Source organism: Corticium candelabrum, chromosome 8 (genome assembly GCF_963422355.1).
Source record: "Corticium candelabrum chromosome 8, ooCorCand1.1, whole genome shotgun sequence".
Taxonomy (NCBI): Eukaryota; Metazoa; Porifera; class Homoscleromorpha; order Homosclerophorida; family Plakinidae; genus Corticium; species Corticium candelabrum.
In genome coordinates this window covers 3,551,152-3,574,588 of record NC_085092.1, presented here as the reverse complement: position 1 = coordinate 3,574,588, position 23,437 = coordinate 3,551,152, and the positions used below count along the sequence as shown (strand labels likewise).

At 40.7% G+C, this 23,437-nt stretch overlaps 2 protein-coding genes across 2 annotated transcripts; one reads left to right on the top strand and one right to left on the bottom strand.

Annotated features, from left to right (window-relative positions):
* Positions 1 to 1,059: 1,059 nt before the first annotated feature.
* Positions 1,060 to 22,316, bottom strand: LOC134183210 (probable serine/threonine-protein kinase DDB_G0281745). The gene is made up of 17 exons (XM_062650692.1): positions 22,233 to 22,316; positions 22,078 to 22,176; positions 20,121 to 20,210; positions 19,966 to 20,064; positions 18,137 to 18,226; positions 17,982 to 18,080; positions 14,202 to 14,291; positions 14,047 to 14,145; positions 12,227 to 12,316; positions 12,072 to 12,170; positions 11,657 to 11,770; positions 9,443 to 9,550; positions 9,350 to 9,374; positions 8,972 to 9,039; positions 2,741 to 3,272; positions 2,206 to 2,528; positions 1,060 to 1,734 (listed from the first exon to the last, which is right to left on the bottom strand). Exons 12-17 carry the CDS (start codon positions 9,533 to 9,535, stop codon positions 1,255 to 1,257), a joined length of 1,521 nt encoding a protein of 506 aa, XP_062506676.1. The 5' UTR covers positions 9,536 to 9,550; positions 11,657 to 11,770; positions 12,072 to 12,170; positions 12,227 to 12,316; positions 14,047 to 14,145; positions 14,202 to 14,291; positions 17,982 to 18,080; positions 18,137 to 18,226; positions 19,966 to 20,064; positions 20,121 to 20,210; positions 22,078 to 22,176; positions 22,233 to 22,316; the 3' UTR covers positions 1,060 to 1,254.
* Positions 3,900 to 6,212, top strand: LOC134183211 (uncharacterized). Its single transcript, XM_062650693.1, has one exon. The coding sequence runs from the start codon at positions 5,024 to 5,026 to the stop codon at positions 5,930 to 5,932; it is 909 nt and encodes a 302-aa protein (XP_062506677.1). The 5' UTR covers positions 3,900 to 5,023; the 3' UTR covers positions 5,933 to 6,212.
* Positions 22,317 to 23,437: the final 1,121 nt, after the last annotated feature.

Below are 23,437 nucleotides of genomic sequence, written 5' to 3'. Positions count from 1 at the left end.
TTGTGTCTTCAATTTTCTTTCTACAATTAGTTAGTTGTCTCAAGGTAATTTCTATATACGTTACAGTTTTGTTATTATAAGATGTGCAGATACAGTAGTCAGATACTTTTGCTTTAGACACCAGATGCAATAGATAGATAGCCTCATTATGTTGTCCAAACAAACTCTGTGGATCACAACTAGGCAATAAACAAAGATGTGTCCTAGTGAAACTTTCTATGTTTGGAAGTCTCGCGAAACTAAAAACGAATCCCACGCATGGTATGTGTATCTATTTTCTCTGATAGTTCATCTTGTTAAGACATGCTTCTTCAACGTTTGTACGTTTGTTTATCCATATGAATATGCAAAACTACACCAGTTTGCAATGTAGTATTGCTGTAGAATGAGATGGTAATTCCTGTGGTGTCAACATGCAATAAAACCAGATGTTTGAAGATTTTTAGTCTTTTTGTTTGCAGACTTTCTTATGCCTTTGTTTTAGAAATAAGTAAAAACCTGTAGACAAGGTTGTTTTCTACAGTAGCGGATCAGCTTCACAACAACATTTATGGAGACCAAATTAACTACTTTGAAAGTATGATTAGCCACAAACGACTTCAAAGCAGACGCTGAGTTTGAAATATCTTGAGAACAAGTTATTTCAAACTAACTTTGCTATTGTTGCTTTTCAAGTTGTGAGTTGTGATGCCCAGTGTCGCTTGGCTGCTCAATGTGTAGGCAAACCACACAGACTCCCACCAGTCCAGACACCGTGTCTCATTAGGTTCGTACGCCCAGAGCAATACATCTCATTATCAAACAGTAAAGTTTGCAGTATACGAGTTTCATGTAGTTAATTAAATTCAGACAGAGTTCAAAAAATTCGTAACGTTTAATAGAAAACCACAGTTGCACTAGCTAGCAGTCTAGCTAAACACCGTACGCTTTATTACTCTATTTCTAAATTTAGTGCAGTATAGTCTTAGATCTGTTTTACAAAGGAAATGCAAAACACGTTTTATTAAACACAGCATAAGTCAATTTGAACAACAGATCATAAGTGCAGTAGACAAAGTGTATACATCAAACCTTCCAATTAACAATATCAATACTGAAAAATGCTACTTCGACATTGTCTGGTCAATTCGAGAATACAACGTGCAAAACCAGAGCTAAGGTCATTGCTAGTGCTAAGGAAATCTTTTCTACAAACACAGAAATGATATCAAGTAAAAACATAAAACAACCACATGGTTCGATGACATGTCAACATCACCAATTGGGATGAACAAGAGTGACATCAGCCACTCCATCCATTACACCCTTTACCATTCGTTTAGGAGGACATGCTGCATATTCATCTGTATCACGAATACGACTAATGATTCTGCGAGCCTCAGCTGCTGTTGGTCGTGTGGCAGGATTATCTCTCATCAAGTGCTTACATAAGGAACGGACGTTTAGCTGACGGACAAGTAAGACTTGATCCATTCTTTTTCTACGGTCTGGAATAACAGCAGTGAACAGTTCACATAGGGTCACTCCCAGACTGTACATGTCAGTCTCCTTGCTTTTTGGTAGAGCTGAAGCATCAAATCTCTCCGTTGCTGTGTATTCTGGACTGAGAAGGCCGGCTGAAAGCTTAGCATCTTGAAAACGAGCGGCTCCTAGATCACCCAGTTTGGCTCTCATCATTGCAGTTACCAGGATGTTCCTTGGGCAAATGTCACCGTGCAGAATCTCCATGGGTTGCTATAACAACACAACAAACAATAAGACCAGAAACAATCAAGGAAATGGTACAGAGTATCTACATTGATATACTTAATTGTCTCAGCAGTTACTTGTAAGTCCGCATGAATTGATCCTTCCATGATTTTGACAATTCTGTATAAGTTAAGTTGTTTACTGATCTTAGTCTCCATTCATGAATGTTTGTTGACTAGGTGATTATATAAAATTGTGTAATTACTACCTGATCTATTTTCCACAGTCTAACTGTCAGTCTTCTAAGTTTGCCTTCCTGCCACCTTGTGTGATAACGAGACTGTTTGGTCTATGTTTCGTGTACCATAAATAAATTTATCAGTCTTTCTATCCGTCTGTCTGTCTGCCTGTGCTAATCTGTCAGTTAGACAATTGGCTAACTTCCTTTACAAATTTGATCATTTACGTGTGAATGAGATGATATTGGCTCAACCTTATTTCATTCACTGTTCTCACCATGGAGTGAATGTGATCCAGTCCACACAAAGAATCATGTGACATGTCAACTTTTTCTCGTACAGTTAGAGGTGCAGCATCTCGTTGACATGCATCGATCACGCTAGAAACAGAGCCGCTCAGTAACTCCATGATAACCCATGCCTTCTTGACTTCTTTCTCCAGAGTGACACCACAAACAGCAGCAATGTTGGGATGATGTATCTTCCATGCAACAGTTGCTTCTTGTTGCACAAGTTGAACATATCGTTCAACATCAGCCAAATCATCATACAAACATTTGACAGCAACAGGACAGCCATCCCAATATCCAACATAAACAGCTAAATAACAATACAGTCTTAATCTATCATTGCACAAGCAACTCACACATGAAAAGTTGGACAAGCTGTATTTGAAAACGTGAAGTAAATGCAGTTCAAGCTATGCTGAGCTGTGCTGGACTGTCCAAGCCTTTATTGCCAAGCCAACACAAGCCGGCCTTAGCTAATTGTACCATGTAAATCTATAGGTGCTGGCCTAAAGTGTGTCTCACCTCCATATGATCCACGTCCTAGTTCTGTGCCAGTCAATTGAATGTCACGTGGAGGAATCTTTAAAACTTCATTTTCTTGTTCTCGCTTGTATTGTTCAATTGCAGCATCGGCATCTGAAAGCAGCTCTACAATGTCAGCTGTTTCTATTTGTGCTTCATTTAGTAATTGTTGAACATTTTCCTTCTCTACACTCATTTGCTCAATTTGTTGTCGAGCTTCATCGAGATCATTCTGAACGTCGTCTTGCTCTCGTTGTAATCGTTGTCGTAGCTCTTCTTTCGCCCTTCTTTCTCTAGCAACTGCCTGTTCTTTCTCCCTTCTTTCTCCAGCAACTGCCTGTTGTCTCTGCAACTGCTCATCTCTCAGTGCCTTCTGTAGATCTGTGATTTGTTGTCTCAAATCATCCATTTGCCTATCTTTTGCTAAACCGTCTTGTGTCACTTGATCTATTTGTTGAATCAGATGTTGTACTAACTCTTCATCTACCTGTTTTGCCGCATCTGTTCGAGATCGTAGCATGGGTGTAGTGGCCTGTACAAATAAAAAATCTTATAATAATAATAATTATAATAATAATCACCGCCGTGGCTTAGTGGTTAGCGACAATGGCTACCACTCCATGGTTTGGGGGTTCAAAGCCCAGTGACGACAGTAAATTATGAAACTTGTCTGTCTTTCTTTCTCATGTTTCTCTAGCTTTATCCATGAGACTATGACTCGTTTCAGTCGTTGGGGAGTTTCTGTGGTCTGGCGAACGGTCCGTTGACGATGACGTCCAGTGCTTTCCTGGTGGTCGTTGATATCCACTAGGCGTGCTGTATCGAGTACGCGGTCACCGTAATGCCTGCAATCTATATCGAATTGGCTAGTCATTGATCGCCGTATGGACTACACGGAAACATGTACCCCGCTGGGCTCACCTGCCGGGTTGGTGGGCGTCCAGATGGGGGTAAAGACCCCACTTGCCCATTATGGAGGGGCATAACGACACATAATAATAATAATAATAATAAGACTTTATAAACCAGACTGATCTGGTTGAGCACGACACATAATAGTAATAGACGTGCTGCATCAAGTTTGCAGTCACTGTAATGCCTGCAATCTATATCAAATTGGCTAGTCATTGATCGCCGTGTGGACTACACAGAAACATGTACCCTGCTGGGCTCACCTGCCGGGTTGGTGGGTGCCCAGATAGGGATAAAGACCCCAATTGCCCATTATGGAGGGGCATAACGACATAAAGTCACCGCCGTGGCTTAGTGGTTAGCGACAATGGCTACCAATCTATGGTTTGGGAGTTCAAACCCCAGTGACAACAGTAAATTACGAAACTTGTCTGTCTTTCTTTCTCATGTTTCTCTAGCTTTATCCATGAGACTATGACTCGTTTCAGTCGTTGGGGAGTTTGTGGTCTGGCAAACGGTCTGTTGACGATGACGTTCAGTGCTTTCTTGGTAGTCATTGACATCCACTAGGTGTGCTGTCCCGATGTTTGTGGTCACCGTATTGCCTGCAATCTATATCGAATTGGCTAGTCATTGATTGCCGTGTGGACTACACAGAAACATGTACCCTGCTGGGCTCATCTGCCAGGTTGGTGGGTGCCCAGATGAGGATAAAGAACCCAATTCCCCATCATGGAGAGACATAGCGACACATATAATAATAAGACCAGGAATAGTTCTGGGCGTAGGGCGACTGGTTGAACCATATCTTGTGCAGCGCCTGATTTGAATTCGGCTTCAAATCCCACTGACGAGACTACTGTGATGCCCACTGTTCTTAGCAAATATTGTGTTTCGGCTAACAGGAGTGGCAATGCAACAAGACGACGGAAACAGACGCGAAAAATTAATAGGAAGATGATGTTTTGTTATTACCACGTGCTGTTGTCATGCAAGTTCTCTGCTTTCAAAAAAAACCATGCATCAGCTGTGGTGAGAGCGAAATCCTTCTCTGACTGACGTCTCTGAGCAGAATTTGGCAGACCAGAAGCGATATCTCCTAACTTCTGGAAGTCTGACTGAATCAGAGTTGGAGGAGATTAAACGTGAGGCTGCACAGGATGGAAAGCCGGTCTCAGGTTTGTTATCTGTAACGACTGATGTTTTGTCCTGGTGTGCAGATGTCGGCGTTGGATGTGGTTTCTGCTCTATCAGCTGATAGTTCAGTTGTCACGCCATTGCTTGACGATGTGTCACCTTGCATGGCTTCAGTCAGGATGGCGCCTGCTGCATGTAGTGGGAAACCTCTCGTGTCAATGATGCCAGAGGGTCATGAGTCTGCTAATCACTTGGAAGATGACTCCCTTGTTCAATCAGTCACTGTTCTCCAAGGACTGCTCATCTGCAAAAGATAGTGGTGATATCCTATCCGTAGATGACACTTTGGATTCAGTTCAGTGCAGTGCTATCAAGGAATCACCATCCCCTTGTGACTCTGTGAGCTCTGATCTGATGACTACACATCCTAGTATAGCTTCTCAGCTAGAAAAGATGAAAACTACTACATCTCAACTCAGTCCAGACTGCTGTCAAACGGAGGATGGTCTTTCGCTTGATAGTGATGCTGCTGTAGACCCTGTACTTTGTCGAGAGTTTCTTGAGGAGTTGCAGAAAGTCAGGCAAATTCCTATCTGTGAGAGACAACGCCTTCCACGAATCTTTGTGAACAGTGGAACCCTGAAACTTATTGGTGATCTTAACACGATCATCAATTCGTTGAAGGATGAACCAGATATGAGTGAAATCAGTTACCCGGTATACTCTGCTGCTTCACTAGTGTCCAAAAGGCAGGGCTCAAAGACGACAAAATCAACCAATTCTCAAACACCGACATGGAGACGAAGGCTGGATATGGAGATTTTCACACTTCGACAAGCGATCTCACTGTTGCTGGAGGTTAAAAAGGGTTCATCGTGCATTCGTATGTTATATGAACTCCGACTTCTCAGACATCGGTTGGGCATTTCCTGTTCGGAAAGTTGTGAGGTCACCATCAATCACTTCAAAATGGAACTTAAGTCCAAGGTCGAGCAAACCAGGAGGCTGGAGAAGAATCGTAAGAGACTTCGCCAGAACAGTTTGTTTCAACGAGATGCTGGATGGTTTTACAGAGAGTTAGGTAGCAGACTATCCAGGTCACTTCCCTGCCATCCGAGTCTGAGATCGAGCAGTATTGGGTAGTACCCTAGAAACTGAGGTACATCACAATGAGTCTGCCTTCTGGCTAAGACGTCAAACTGATGGCAAGATGCACCCGAGAGATGAGCAAAAGTGGTTACCTATCTCACACAATGAGGTCACAACTGGAAGTCTCCTGGTCCAGATAAAGTTTATGGTTTATGGGTCAAGCGTATCACGTGTCTTCACACTGATCTGACTCCAACTACAACCTGCTGGTTCAGAATCCAGACTCTGCACCTGACTGGTTGTCTCCAAGAACAACCACTTGGATTCCTAAGAATGACACGACTGACCCGGCCAAAAATTACTGGCCTATCATGTGTCTGTCTGTCTTCTATAAGACACTCACCTCAGTCATCAGGCAGAGGATTGCAGGGCATTTGGATCAGAGAAACCTCATGGCTCCGGAGCAGAAGGGTTGTCGACATGGATCTTTTGGTGCAAAGGATCAGCTGTTGATCAACAAGCTGCATAACAAAGACTGTAAGACCAGGCACGAGCTTGAGCCTGGCTTGGGCGGACTACCAGAAAGCCTATGACAGCGTGCAACACAGTTGATTGCTCCAATGCCTTCAGATGCCAGTCTTGTGCAAGCTCCTGTCACGTGTGATGAAGAGTTGGAGGACATCTATAGTGCTTCTTGCTGAGACAGTACAATCAAGACAAGACTAATGCAGATCAGAACGAGTATTTTCCAAGGTGACTCACTTTCTCCACTTCTCTTCTGTATGGCTCTCAATCCTCTGAGTAAGGAGTTAAACAGAACCGGTTACGGCTACCGGATGACCACTGGGCATGGTGAGACTGCCAAATGTCAGCTCATCAGTCATCTACTTTACATGGATGATCTGAAGCTGTATTGCAGAAACTCTGATCAGTTGCATGGGTTGTTGCACACGGTGCGTACCTTCTCTGATGACATCCAGATGAAGTTTGGTCTGGACAAATGTGCTGATGCACACTTTGTCAATGGCAGGCTATCTGGACACAACTCTGGAGTGTCGGTAGGAAACGGACACCATCAACTGTCTGGTACCGCGTCAAGTCTACAAGTACTTGGGTGTAGATGAGAGTAATGGTATTCAGCACAGCATGATGCGGGAGAGACTCCGTCGTGAGTACTTCCGCAGAGTGAAGGTGGTTCTCCGGACAGAGTTGTATGGTCGGAACAAGATTCTAGACATCAATGGGTTTGCACTACCAGTTCTCACTTACAGAATTGGCGTCATTCATTGGAGGTGCACAGACCTGAGCAGCTCGATCGACAGACCAGTAAGCTCCCCTCTATGCACGGTGTCCACCATCCTTCTACAGACGTTGACCGACTGTACACTCCTTGCAGTGATGGGGGTCCGGGGGTTACAACAGATTGAGTCGACATATCAATCTTGTATTGTGAGGCTGAACTGTTACTTTGCTGACAGTTCTGATCCTTTCATACAGATGATACAGGAGTGTGAATCCAGAAAATCCTCACACTCGATCAAGCGCATGGCTTGTCGCTTTACTGCACAGCTGCGGAGGAGTCTTGTTTCGGACGACAAGTTGCAGAACTTACACAGAAATGCATCCATCTCGGTTCAAGGTGGCTTTGAGCAAGCGCCTGAAACAGATGCGAGACATTACCGTACGTGTTGTAGTTCTCTTCGTGTATGGTCCTGGAGCGGGAAGCCTATGCAAGGGCAGTATTCCCGTCTCACTGAGCAACCGCCTGTGAACATGAAAGAGACCTACGGATGGCTAAAGGCAGCAAATCTTCCTGCTGCAACTGAGGGACTGGTTGTTGCTGCTCAAGACCAAGCTCTTCGCACTCGGTACTATGAGCGCAAGATTCTACATTGTGATGTCAGTCCTACTTGCCGTATGTGCAGTGTAGGTCTGGAAACAGTCGACCACATTGTGGCAGGCTGTAGTGCTTTGGCACCGATGGACTACACTGATCGACACAATCAGGTGGCCTCCATCATTCACTGGAATGTTTGTCGTCATTTTGGGGTTCCAGTGGAGAGCAGATGGTACAGGCATCATCCTGATAAGCTTGTGGAGACGAATGACATTACTATGATGTGGGATACCACCATTCCCACTGCAAGGAAGATCAAAGCCAATCGTCCAGACATCTGTCAGAAATAGGAAGACAAACACTTGTCTTCTTATTGATATCAGTTGTCCTGCTGATGGCAATGTTGGCAAGAAAGATGCTGAGAAGGTGGCAAAGTACAGCGACTTGCGAGTGGAGATAAGTCGCATGTGGCATTGTGGTTCCGGTGGTCTTGGGAGCTTTGGGCACAGTGCACGCAGGTATTGCACGGTGGCTGGACATTATTGCAGGTCATCTCAACTTGCAGCACTTACAGAAAACAGTGCTTCTGAGATCTACTCGGATCCTTCGTAAAGTCATGTCTTCTTTCTAGACAGCCGTGATGGTCTAACCACTTCTGAAGCAGGGTTTGCTTCTGGTACTTGTAATAGACTTTACAAACCAGACTGATCTGGTTGAGCACAAAAAATATAATAATAATAAGCACGACATAAATGTACTCAACACACAATGTACTGCCAGTTACACTATAGGATATTCCATTACAAGAGAAATACAGCACACTCACACAATCATTTTAAATGTCGGCTACTAACTAAAACATTAAATCCATTGATAAAAACAGATCCCAGTGGTCTGTCCTATTGTGATTTGACTTATGTCTTTGCAAGTTCTCCAAGTTCTCGTATCATTTCATCTCATTTCTAAATGATAATCATCAACCCAAGTCAACTCTTGCTCATAAAGCGCCTAAACTAACAAAGTGTCTTTCTGTTGACATTACACTATCTAAGCTGCAAGTTAGCTACACCCCAATCCATTAATGGCTATATTCACTTAGCCAACATAATCTATTAAAATCCTATCCTTCTGATAATAAATGTATAGTAGTATGGAAAGCAATACTTAGTTCAGATGCACATCAGACAACTAGCTACACAAAGAAAAATCTCTACAGAAATTGCACTAAACCACTGATACAAACTTAATCAGCTGACCATCATTCCTCCTGTCACTGGTGATGAGAGATGACAAGCAGCTGCTATTGGTGTTGAGCTTGTCCGACCTTACAACAAACACAGGATTTACCCTTACTTTTCACATAAATCAATCCATAAAACTAAACAAACTATTGGTGGTCAGTTGGATGGCTCTGTTGTGAGTTGCAAATACAATAAAAATAAATACAGACAATCTACTGGAAGAATATTAGGTGAGGTGAACTTGTGTGATAACGAAAATAATCATCTCTTCTAACATTAGTATGCTGTTACTTCAACGGATAGAAAAAATCGTTATACATGACAAAAGAGTTTACATATACAGTATTGTCTATTGTGTGACATCGTCATAATGCACTTGATTGTCTCACTTACTGGGAAGTTGAACTGCAACAGCACTCTAACATCACACATAAACAAGTTATAGTTAATACACAAAATTTACACAATGCAACAATCAGATCACACTTCAATGAATTCCTTCAGATGAGAAAGGATAGCGGAAAGAATTTCTTTGTGACTGCCAAAAACTGACTGCAACGTTCCTTCTCCTGCTTGCATTGCAGTTTTGCCATCCTGTGCAATAAAGCACAATGTTTGTTATTGGTGCAATAAATGGCAACACCTCATACCTTACTACTATGTATATATATATATATATATATATATATATATATATATATATATATATATATATATATACACACACACATACATGTTCATTAAACAACATAAGTTATTTACAAATTTAATACCAATACAGTTACTGTAATCCAGCGTTCTTTAGATGTTGTTCACACACTAACAAACAGTTTTTTAGTTGTATTACTAATCACACATTCACTAAAATTCTAAATCAACGCTTCCCAATGTGTCACTCATCATTTCCAATGACCACATATCCACATCTTATGCGGTCATGTGACTGACCCATAAAAATAAATATAATTACTCTAACTAAATGTAGCTCAACATTAAGATCAGAACTTCAAACAAGATCATTATCAGCATATGCTTTCAATAAATATTCTCCCATTTCCATGCAGTAATACCAGAAAATATCAACACCATCACCTAACCACTAGAAATTGACAATATAAAAATTCATCACAACAATACAAAGCATCTTTCTTCACTTCTCTACTTGTCAAGGTTTCGTACAACCAAGAAATTGTCCACAAGGTCAACGCCATCTGTTTACAAGCTTGCCCTACAGCTAGCAAACTGCCATTTGTTCTCTCAAAACACACACCTTCAAAAAAGTGTACAGCAACTTAATCCTCCATTCACACTCCACAAACAAACACTACCGGGAATTTAACTCAACAGTTCATGTTTGTTGCTTTAGCAGTTGAGATAAAACGTCACACGACATTCATATATTATCATCGTAGTCTTCACTGCTTGTTCTCATCACTGACCCACAAACATTTAACCATACAATAACAGGGTTCAACACAGAGTCAACTGAGCCAGCAAACTGCCGGCTGACATGCACTGTTCTTTGCCGGCTGGAAAGGCACAAGCAAGTGAAATGCCAACTGGAATTTGAGACAGTACGATTTGAGTTTGATCTGATTCGTCGATACCAGTCAGATAGACGATATATACAAATGTCAGCGCTTGTCAGAAAAAATAACCTGGCTCTTATTGCTCACGGTTTAACACCCCGGCGCTTCCATTTAAGGGCGCGTTTCCACTAGCGCCTAAACCGGTTTAACAAGTGGTTTAAGCTAAACTGGTTTAAGAAATGACCTGTTTTCACCTGCACTAAACCAGTCATATTGTAAACCTAAACAGCTTTCTTAAACCTACTTCAAAGTAGGTTTAGCACAGTGGCTTAGGTGTAACAGTCACATGACAGTAGCGCACTTGTTTAGATGGCTCCTGACAACGCCGTTTGATGATATTGACTATTTTGCTGGGATAGGATTGCCTTAGACGATGTAAGGGTCATTTAATCTCAATAACTAGGGGAAAGAATCAGCAGCTACGAAGAGAGAGAAGACGGTGTCCTTGGTCATCATCATGCAAATTCCCACTAGCATATGCTAAATCAGTGAAAACCAACAGTTGCTCTGACGCAGCGACAGAGCAGTCCCATACTTCAAAATGAGACATTCTTAACTAGACGGTTCGTTTGCACATCCCGGATGTGCAAGTTCAAGTGCAGCTAGTGGAAACACGGCCTAACTCCTCCCCCACAAGTGGGTAAGGTAAAAACAAGCTTTCTCAAGCATTTACCAATTATTAATTATCAGTTAGCCGAACATGAAAATCGGTCAGCGAGATGTCTTTCTATTCTCAGCTGTTTATTGGTTAATACTGTTCTTTAATCAGTCAGGTGGACCCTAAGCTGGAATGCACACAAAAAACTGCCAAGGCCATGGCTCTAACAAGATGTGTCTAGGCGTGTTCCTAGCTGTAGCTAGGGCCTTGCCACAAGTTATTCAGGATATCCTGATTGAGAAGTAAGACTACAGTGAATACATTGGTAAAAGTGGACACGCCACTAGACAATGAGCTGTTTTGCGAGCTGATCAAAAATTCCTCAGAAGAATACTGAATACTAACTGTGTGTAATTACATCTGCTATATGTCTTATTATCTTACAATAGAACTCAAAGAACAACTAAAACAGCAGAAAATATTTCAAACCAAATACAACAAGTGTCTACATACATTGTTCTTAGCTGACACATCAACTCTCAATGATGTCAATAGCTTCACAACAGATAAATGGTCATTCTTAAGACTAAGATATGAACAGATCAAATGTAATGCTGTTGATCCATCCTAAACAATAAACAATTTACATGATATAAAAAACAACAGTCAAAAAACAGAAATTTACAATGATACTAAAAGAAATGCAGACATACTGCAATGCCACACAGACTACTATCAAACAGCAGCACCTGCTTGCTGTCACAAATGCTTAGCTTCTCCAACGTAAAACTGTGGACAAGCCAAACCTGCATTGCAATCATATTACACACACACACTTCATACTATCACAGGCCCATGCAAATCATCACATGTCACAAACAACAGTTTGAATGTCATCAAAAAATATGTCACATACAAACAAACTTACATTACTTGTTGCTGCTTTGTTGCACTTTGATTGAATGAGACGTTCTACTACAGCTAAACGACCAGAACTACATGCACCTAGAAATGGTGTGTAGCCATTCTAAACAATTTGAAACAATAACTACAAGTCAGCAAACGTAATGTTAACAGTAAAACCTCATCACGATCTTCAATGTTGAGACCAATGCTTAAGAGATAATCAACTACCTCCACATTATCAGCAACGTGTAGAGCTGTCTTTCCAAGCTGTAGTTGACACACAATGTTAGAAGAACATTCATCAGTACAATAATAACTGCAATGAATGCAAACATACAACAGACATAATTGCATTAAAACCAATCAAAAGTCAAACAGTAAACAAACTTCTGGATAAGTCGAGTCAACAATATTGTTGTCGATACAAATAAAAAGAAATGATAAATGACTTGGTACTAAGAAAGTCAGTTTACTAGTTAAAACAACCCATTAAGATCAACACAAGACACCAAGTACTTTATTTGTTCAACAATTTTCCAATAAACAGAAACCCAGCATGCACAAGTGGCTTGATCTGTGCAGATATGCAAAAAGACTATCACCAATTCAGTTCTACATTAATTAATTAAAAAGTCTTATCTATATTCATGTTCTGGATCCTCTCGCTTTGTTTGTGTCACATTTCACCCACAAGACTGCAGTTCATGTAAATTAGAGTTCATCTACTCCAAACATCACAGATGGGCATGGAAATATTGTAGCTGTAAGTAGTACTGTGTCTGTACAAGTTTCGACTCTGTCAAGTCGGTCGGATGGTCTTTGGTATGAACTTTTGGTAAAATAAAAATTGGATTGTATGAAATCAGGATTAAACATGTCTTAGAAGTGATGTGAAGATCAATGCAGTGTTTAATTGCATTAAAACCAACACGTACAGTAAGAAAGAAAAAAAATTGATGTTGGAATAAATGTACAAGCTAAATGAGCCTCAAGTCAGACCAACTTTTTCACATGTGGTGGGGGAATGAAAGGGTGAGGAGAATAAGCAGTCTGGCTACTAAAAGAGGTCCATCCTTCGCTCTATTGCAACCAATCCAATCAAAACTCCTGGTCTGACAAAGACCATCCAAAATCAATGATGAGAATGCTAATACAAACCCAGCGAAACAACGACATTGCAACTGCAGATGTAAGATTAAATAATAAACGAGCCAAGTGAATGTACTTATAGCTTGTGAGATGGTAGGGTGAAAGCTGTGTCTCTTACTTCAGAGCTTGCTTGCAGTCAGATCTGCCCTCTTGGTGGCAGAGTGACATCAAAGTGACTATTTGACTTCCTTCCCCTTTTGAATCGCAATAACGACAAAGTCTTCAAGTACATTTCAGTGATTTCAGTCTTTGTTACCCCACACAAGTGGTCAAAAGTGAAGAGCTTGCTGACAAGAAACGTGTATATATAAAAGGCAAAGAACCTCTGTTTCAATAGCAGGACCGATGATGAAACTTCAAGTACAGTTCCTGTTCAGCTGTGTTTGTAGCGTCTTGGCTTAGAATTGCTGCATCAAATTCTGCACTTGTATGAAGACTGAGACTTCCTTGCAGGCTGCTTGCCGTAGATGTCTTTGATCAAAGGACACGGGTTGGAAATCGCAAAGAATTAAACAAACTGTATGCTTCTCAAATCATTGTAAGTAGACTGCTAGTAAAGAGTCGACTGTAAGAGTCTACTAGGCTAGTAAAAAAGCAAGTCTTCACGCCTACTTCCAAACTCAATTACAATAGCAAAGACCCCAGAACTGCTCTTATCTCCCCGTCCTCTCACGTGCTCTCATGCCACCTCACGTACAAAAAGCACTGCACTGTGGAGAAACCAAACCTGCATTGCAATTACGTTACACACACACTTCATACCATCACAGGCACATGCAAAATCATCGCATCTTACAAACAGCAGTTTGAATGTCATCAAAAAATATGTTACATACAAACAAACTTACATTACTTGTTGCTGCTTTGTTGCACTTTGATTGAATGAGACGTTCTACTACAGCTAAACGACCAGAACTACATGCCTCTAGAAATGGTGTGTAGCCATACTAAACAATTTGAAACAATAACTACAAGTCAGCAAAAGTAATGTTAACAGTAAAACCTCATCACGATCTTCAATGTTGAGACCAATGCTCAAGAGATAATCAACTACCTCCACATTATGAACAACGTGTAGAGCTGTCTCTCCATCCTGTAGTTGACACACAATGTTAGAAGAACATTTATCAGTACAATACTAACAGCAATGACTGCAAACATACAACAGACATAATTGCATTAAAACCAATCAAAAGTCAAACAGTAAACAAACTTCTGGATAAGTCAAGTCAACAATATTGTTGTTGATACAAATAAAAAGATATAATGACTTGGTACTAAGAAAGTCAGTTTGCTAGTTCAAACAACCCACTAGGATCAACACAAGACACGAAATACTTTGTTTGCTCAACAATTTTCCAATAAACAGAAATCCAGCATGCACGAGTGGCTTGATTAGTGCAGTTTATGTAAAAAGATTGTATCACCAATTGAGTTCTACATTCATTCATTAAAAAGTCTTATCTATATTCATGTTCTGGAGTCCTATTGTGTCACATCTGACCCACAAGACTGCAGTTCATGTAAATTAAAGTTCATCTACTCCAAACATCACAGATGGCCATGGATCTGTTACAGCTGTAAGTAGTATTGTGTCTGTACAAGTTTCAACACTGTCAAGTTGGTCGGATGGTCTTTGGTATGAACTTTTGGTAAAATAAAATGGCTTACAGGGTTGTCCCAGGATTTTTGTAAGGCATGGCAGAAATTCTCATGACCACGCCCCCGCAAAATTTTTTATGTAACGCATTTTAATCTAGAAGCCAATCAAACTTGCTTGACAGTCTTATTAGAGATACTATATATAGACCTGTCTAGGTACCCAGTGTTCTACTGATGTGTACCTAACCTAAAACTTATTTTGTTCCCATTTGTTGCAATGCTTTTGGATAATTTCTACCGAGAATCAGATGTAATTACCTGTTAAAAGAAAAGAAAACACCTTTTAAAGTTTACAACAGTACGCTTTTTTACCGCTACACTTGTCAAAGCTGTCAAAGCAGCATTGGCTAGACATGACTGTATTAGCTAACTAACCATCCTGGATGCAACGTGCACCATCCCTGACACCGACGCTAATTAGGGGCTTGCCTTACAATAAGGGCTGTGTAAATTGCTCCGTTCTTTTCCAGTTCGTCGGCGCAGTTTCTTCGAAGATCACTAACCATTGGCACTTGCAAACATTTTACGGTTGCAGCCAATGCCACTTTCAAGGCATGAAAGAGGCAGTTGCCATTGCCACTGACACGAACGGGAATTAACTCTGATGGAGTATCATGGGGAAGTACACTGGCAGCTACGTTGTCTTTCAGTAATGGAGCACTCATTTTCGCCAAACTAATCTAGCGTGTGCATATTCTCACAATAACTTACCACAATCATTGTGCTAAAATGAGGAGGGGTTTTAGGTCAAGGATTAGTATGACTCACACATTGCAGTATATCACAACTTGGAATATGCGACAAACTAAAAAGTCCGTTAGAGCCTGTAAGAAATTTCAGAGCTCGAGCAATAGATATTTGATTCGCATAATCAGTCGACAGCACGTGATTCGGAGGGGCAACACATCTACAGATCGCTACCTACTCCGGAACAATGACACGCCATAGATTCGCCTAGATGCTCCCAACAAAATAGCAACAAGAATCAAGCTTGTTGTGCTAGTCATTGTTATAATTTTTTTGGTCTCTATGAAGAATCTTGTCGCAGTTCTGACATGTCTTCCTCATTTATTTCTATTGTTAACCTGTTCACTGTTAGTTCTCTAGAGTCGTCTAATATTCTGCAGTAGCTACACCCCAAATAAAAACGTTTAGTGATGCTAGAGGGGAAACTGCAGTTGCTACGGACGCAATTGTGGGCGGTGCATGACAACCATTGTTGCTTTTTGGGTACTTATATTGCAATCAAGTTCATACCATATGGCAGTCATCCCCCTAATTGGTCTTACCATCACACCAAACATCCCAGGCCCTCTAGGCAAAGAACTAAAATAATATGCAAAGAATTAGTTGCTTGCCTCAAACAACTTTGCAAATTTTTAAAATGCAAAGTTCGTTGTCTTCATGTAGCTACACAAGAGAACAGACTCAAAGAACAACTGTTACAGAGACAGCTAATTAAATTAGTGTATGGTGATTCTAAAAGAATGCAATTAAACATTTAGCTTATCTGCTTATGTCAAAACGAGGCGGGTCTAAATAGGAGGGCGCTTTACACATCACAATGTGGAACTTGTCAGTTTTGGGGTTCAATAATCATAACCACATTACATGTACCCCATCTCTATTTACCAGTTGTCTCCGCCTGGTTTCGGTATGTACTTGTACGTGCTCAGAATCCCGAGATCTACAAATTTTCCCACACCGTGCAAAATGTGTGAGCGGACTCTAGAGTAGCCACTGCCTACTCAGTAAAGCACGGCGGGCCTGTACCAAGCGGGAGCCAAGGCACGGCGGAGCGCCATGCCTTTTGTATGCTGGGGACAACCCTGGCTTGTCTAAAATCAGGATTAAACATGTCTTATTAAGTGTGCAAAGATCAATGCAGTGCTTAATTGCATTACAACCAACACCTACAGTAACAAAGAAAAAAACTGAAGTTGGAATCAACGTGCAAGTTACCTTAGCCTCGAGTCAGACTAGCTTTTTCACGTGAGGTGGGGGAATGAAAGGGTGAGGAGAATAAGCAGTCTGGCGACAAAAAGAGGTCCGTCCTTCGCTCTATTGCAACCAATCCAATCAAAACCCCTGGTCTCGCAAAGACCATCCAAAATCAATGATAAGAATGCTAATACAAACCCAGCAAAACAACGTCATTGCAACTGCAGATGTAAGACTAAATAATAAATGAGCTATGTCGCAATAACGACAAAGTCTTCAAGTACGTGTCAGTTATTTCAGTCTTTGTTACCCCACACAAGTGGCCAAAAGTGAAGAGCATGCTGCCAAGAAACATGTATATATAAAAGGCAAAGAACCTCTGTTTCAATAGCACGGCCGATGATGAAACTTCAAGTGCAGTTCCTGTTCAGCTGTGTTTGTAGCGTTTTGGCTTAGAATTGCTGCATCAAATTCTGCAATTGTATGAAGACTGAGACTCCCTTGCACACTGTTTCCCGTACACGTCTTTGATCGAAGCACACGGGTTGGAAATCGCCAAGAATTAAACAAACTGTGTGCTTCTCAAATCATTGTAAGTAGACTGTTAGTAATGAGTCGACTGTGAGACTCTGCTAGGCTAGTAAAAAAGCAAGTCTTCACGCCTGCTTCCAAACTCAATTACAATAGCGAAGACCCCAGAGCTGCTCTTATCTCCCCGTCCTCTCATGTGCTCTCATGCCACCTCACGTACAAAAATCACTGCACTGTAGAGAAACCAAACCTGCATTGCGATCATGTTACACACACACACACACACACACACACACACACACACACACACACACACACACACACACACACACACACACACACACACACACACACACACACACACACACACACACACACACACACACACACACACACACACACACACACACACACACACACACACACACACACACACACACACACACACACACACACACACACACACACACACACACACACACACACACACACACACACACACACACACACACACACACACACACACACACACACACACACCACACACACACACACACTTCATACTATCACAGGCACATGCAAATCATCGCATGTCACAAACAACAGTTTGAATGTCATCAAAAAATATGTTACATACAAACAAACTTACATTACTTGTTGCTGCTTTGTTGCACTTTAATTGAATGAGACGTTCTACTACAGCTAAACAACCAGAACTACATGCACCTAGAAATGGTGTGTAGCCATTCTAAACAATTTGAAACAATAACTACAAGTTAGCAAAAGTAATATTAACAGTAAAACCTCATCACGATCTTCAATGTTGAGACCAATGCTCAAGAGATAATCAACTACCTCCACATTATCAGCAACGTGTAGAGCTGTCTCTCCAAGCTGTAGTTGACACACAATGTTAGAAGAACATTCATCAGTACAATAATAACTGCAATGAATGCAAACATACAACAGACATAATTGCATTAAAACCAATCAAAAGTCAAACAGTAAACAAACTTCTGGATAAGTCGAGTCAACAATATTGTTGTTGATACAAATAAAAAGAAATGATAAATGACTTGGTACTAAGAAAGTCAGTTTACTAGTTAAAACAACCCATTAGGATCAACACAAGACACCAAGTACTTTATTTGTTCAACAATTTTCCAATAAACAGAAACCCAGCATGCACAAGTGGCTTGATCTGTGCAGATATGCAAAAAGACTATCACCAATTCAGTTCTAAATTAATTAATTAAAAAGTCTTATCTATATTCATGTTCTGGATCCTCTCGCTTTGTTTGTGTCACATTTCACCCACAAGACTGCAGTTCATGTAAATTAGAGTTCATCTACTCCAAACATCACAGATGGGCATGGAAATATTGTAGCTGTAAGTAGTACTGTGTCTGTACAAGTTTCGACTCTGTCAAGTCGGTCGAATGGTCTTTGGTATGAACTTTTGGTAAAATAAAAATTGGATTGTATGAAATCAGGATTAAACATGTCTTAGAAGTGATGTGAAGATCAATGCAGTGTTTAATTGCATTACAACCAACACCTATACAGTTAGAATGGAAAAAACTGATGTTGGAATCAATGTGCAAGCTAAATGAGCCTCGAGCCAGACCACTTTTACGCGAGGTGGGAGAATGAAAGGGCGAGGAGAATAAGCGGTCTGGGCACTACGTCATGCTGAAGGAGGTCCATTCTTCGCCCTATTGCAAGCAAACCAATCGAAACCCCTCTTCAGATAAACACCATACAAAATCAGTGATGAGAATGCTGATACAAACCCAGATAAACAACGTTATTGCAACAGCAGATGTACGACTAAATACTAAATGAGCTACGTCAATGTATTTATAGCTTGTGAGATGTTAGGGTGCAAGCTGTGTCTGTTACTTCAGAGCTTGCTTGCAGTCAGATCTGCCCTCTTGGTGGCAGAGTGACATGAAAGTGACTGTTTGACTTACTTCCCTTTCCAATCATAACTACGACAAAGTCTTCACGTACACTTCAGTGATTTCAGTCTTTGTTACCCCAAACAAGTGTCAAAAGTGAAGAGCATGCTGACAAGAAACGTGTATATATAAAAGGCAAAGAACCTCTGTTTCAATAGCACGGCCGATGATGAAACTTCATGTGCAGTTCCTGTTCAGATGTGTTTGTAGCGTCTTGGCTTAGAATTGCTGCATTAAATTCTGCAATTGTATGAAGACTGAGACTCCCTTGCACACTGTTCCCGTACACGTCTTTGATCGAAGCACACGGGTTGGAAATCGCCAAGAATTAAACAAACTGTGTGCTTCTCAAATCATTGTAAGTAGACTGTTAGTAATGAGTCGAGTGTGAGACTCTGCTAGGCTAGTAAAAAGCAAGTCTTCACACCTGCTTCCAAACTCAATTACAATAGCAAAGACCCCAGAACTGCTCTTATCTCCCTGTCCTCTCACGTGCTCTCATACCACCTCATGTACAAAAAGCACTGCACTGTAGAGAAAACAAACCTGCACTGCGATCATGTTACACACACACACACACTTCATACTATCACAGGCACATGCAAATCATCACATGTCACAAACAACAGTTTGAATGTCATCAAAAAATATGTTACATACAAACAAACTTACATTACTTGTTGCTGCTTTGTTGCACTTTAATTGAATGAGACGTTCTACTACAGCTAAACAACCAGAACTACATGCCTCTAGAAATGGTGTGTAGCCATTCTAAACAATTTGAAACAATAACTACAAGTTAGCAAAAGTAATATTAACAGTAAAACCTCATCATGATCTTCAATGTTGAGACCAATGCTCAAGAGATAATCAACTACCTCCACATTATCAGCAACGTGTAGAGCTGTCTTTCCAAGCTGTAGTTGACACACAATGTTAGAAGAACATTCATCAGTACAATAATGACTGCAATGAATGCAAACATACAACAGACATAATTGCATTAAAACCAATCAAAAGTCAAACAGTAAACAAACTTCTGGATAAGTCGAGTCAACAATATTGTTGTCGATACAAATAAAAAGAAATGATAAATGACTTGGTAGTAAGAAAGTCAGTTTACTAGTTAAAACAACCCATTAGGATCAACACAAGACACCAAGTACTTTATTTGTTCAACAATTTTCCAATAAACAGAAACCCAGCATGCACAAGTGGCTTGATCTGTGCAGTTATGCAAAAAGACTATCACCAATTCAGTTCTAAATTAATTAATTAAAAAGTCTTATCTATATTCATGTTCTGGATCCTCTCGCTTTGTTTGTGTCACATTTCACCCACAAGACTGCAGTTCATGTAAATTAGAGTTCATCTACTCCAAACATCACAGATGGGCATGGAAATATTATAGCTGTAAGTAGTACTGTGTCTGTACAAGTTTCGACTCTGTCAAGTCGGTCGAATGGTCTTTGGTATGAACTTTTGGTAAAATAAAAATTGGATTGTATGAAATCAGGATTAAACATGTCTTAGAAGTGATGTGAAGATCAATGCAGTGTTTAATTGCATTACAACCAACACCTACACAGTTAGAATGATGTTGGAATCAATGTGCAAGCTAAATAAGCCTCAAGCCAGACCACTTTTACGCGAGGTGAGGAAATGAAAGGGCGAGGAGAATAAGCGGTCTGGGCACTACGTCATGCTGAAGGAGGTCCATTCTTCGCCCTATTGCAAGCAAGCCAATCGAGACCCCTCTTCAGATAAACACCATACAAAATCAGTGATGAGAATGCTCATACAAAACCAGCTAAACAACGTTATTGCAACAGCAGATGTAAGACTAAATACTAAATGAGCTACGTCAATGTATTTATAGCTTGTGAGACGTTGGGGCGAAAGCTGTGTCTGTTACTTCAGAGCTTGCTTGCAGTCAGATCTGCCCTCTTGGTAGTCAGATCTGCCCTCTTGGTGGCAGAGTGACATGAAAGTGACTATTTGACTTCCTTCCCTTTCCAATCGCAAATATGACAGTCTTCATGTGCATTTCAGTGATTTCAGTCTTTGTTACCCCAGACCAGTGACAAACAGTGAAGAGCATGCTGACAAGAAACGCGTATTATATTAAAGGCAAAGACACTCTGTTTCATTAGAACGACCGATGATGAAACTTCACGTGCAGTTCCTGTTCAGCTGTGTTTGTAGCGTTTTGACTTAGAATTGCTGCATCAAATTCTGCAATCGCATGAAGACTGAGACTCCCTTGCACACTGTTTCCCGTACATGTCTTTGATCGAAGGACACGGGTTGAAAATCGCCAAGAATTAAACAAACTGTATGCTTCTCAAAATCGTTGTAAGTAGACTGTTAGTAACGAGTCGACTGTGAGACTCTGCTAGGCTAGTAAAAAAGCAAGTCTTCACGCCTGCTTCCAAACTCAATTACAATAGCAAAGACCCCAGAACTGCTCTTATCTCCCCGTCCTCTCACATGCTCTCATGCCACCTCACGTACAAAAAGCACTGCACTGTAGAGAAACCAAACCTGCATTGCAATCATGTTACACACACACACACACACACACACACACACACACACACACACACACACACACACACACACACACACGCACGCACACACGCACGCACGCACGCACACACACACACACACACACACACACACACACACACACTTCATACTATCACAGGCACATGCAAATCATCGCATGCCACAAACAACAGTTTGAATGTCATCACAAAATATGTTACATACAAACAAACTTACTTTACTTGTTTCTGCTTTGTTGCACTTTAATTGAATGAGACGTTCTACTACAGCTAAACGACCAGAACTACATGCATCTAGAAATGGTGTGTAGCCATACTAAACAATTTGAAACAATAACTACAGGTCAGCAAAAGTAATGTTAACAGTATAACCTCATCACGATCTTCAATGTTGAGACCAATGCTCAAGAGATAATCAACTACCTCCACATTATCAGCAACGTGTAGAGCTGTCCTTCCAAGCTGTAGTTGACACACAATGTTAGAAGAACATTTATCAGTACAATAATAACTGCTATAAATGGAAACATACAACAGACATAATTGCATTAAAACCAATAACAAGTCAAACTGTAAACAAACTTCTGGATAAGTCGAGTCAACAATATTGTTGTCGATACAAATAAAAGAAACGATAAATGACTTGGTACTAAGAAAGTCAGTTTGCTAGTTAAAACAATCCACTAGGATCAACACAACATACAAAATACTTTGTTTGCTCAACAATTTTCCAATAAACAGAAACCCAGCATGCACGAGTGGCTTGATCAGTGCAGTTATGCAAAAAAACTATCATCAATTCAGTTCTACATTAATTAATTAAAAGGTCTTATCTATATTCATGTTCTGAAATCCTCTTGCTTTCTTTGTGTCACGTTTGACCCACAAGACTGCAGCTCATGTAAATTAGAGTTCATCTACTCCAAACATCACAGATGGGCATGGATCTATTGCAGCTGTAAGTAGTACTGTGTCTGTACAAATTTCGAATCTGTCAAGTTGGTTGGATGGTCTTTGGTATGAACTTTTGGTAAAATAAAAATTGGATTGTATGAAATCAGGATTAAACATGTCTAATAAGTGATGTGAAGATCAATGCAGTCTTTAATTGCATTACAACCAACACATATACAGTTAGAATAGAAAAAAACTGATGTTGGAATCAATGTGCAAGCTAAATTAGCCTCGAGCCAGACCACTTTTTCACGCGAGGTGGGGTGAAATAAAAGGTCAAGGAGAATAACCAGTCTGGGCACTATGTCGCGCTAAAGGAGGTCCATTCTTCGCTCTATTGCAACCAATCCAATCAAAATCCCTGCTCTGACAAAGACCATCCAAAATCAGTGATGAGAATGCTAATACAAACCCAGCGAAACAACGTTATTGCAACTGCAGATGTAAGACTTAATAATAAATGAGCTAAGTAAATGTATCTATAGCTTGTGAGATGTTAGGGTGCTTGCTGTGTCTATAACTTCCAAGCTTGCTTGCAGTTAGATCTGCCCTCTTGATGGCAGAGTGACATGAAAGTGACTATTTGACTTCCTTCACTTTGAATCGCAATTACAACAAAGTCT

Coding starts and splice junctions, on each gene's coding strand:
- LOC134183211 (XM_062650693.1), top strand. CDS start 5,024: ATGAGTCTGCTAATCACTTGGAAGATGACTCCCTTGTTCAATCAGTCA.
- LOC134183210 (XM_062650692.1), bottom strand. CDS start 9,535: ATGCAAGCAGGAGAAGGAACGTTGCAGTCAGTTTTTGGCAGTCACAAA. Junction 3,273..8,971: donor CAGTGACAGGAGGAATGATG/GTCAGCTGATTA, acceptor TTATTTGTACAG/GCCACTACACCCATGCTACG. Junction 2,529..2,740: donor AGGACGTGGATCATATGGAG/GTGAGACACACT, acceptor ATTGTTATTTAG/CTGTTTATGTTGGATATTGG.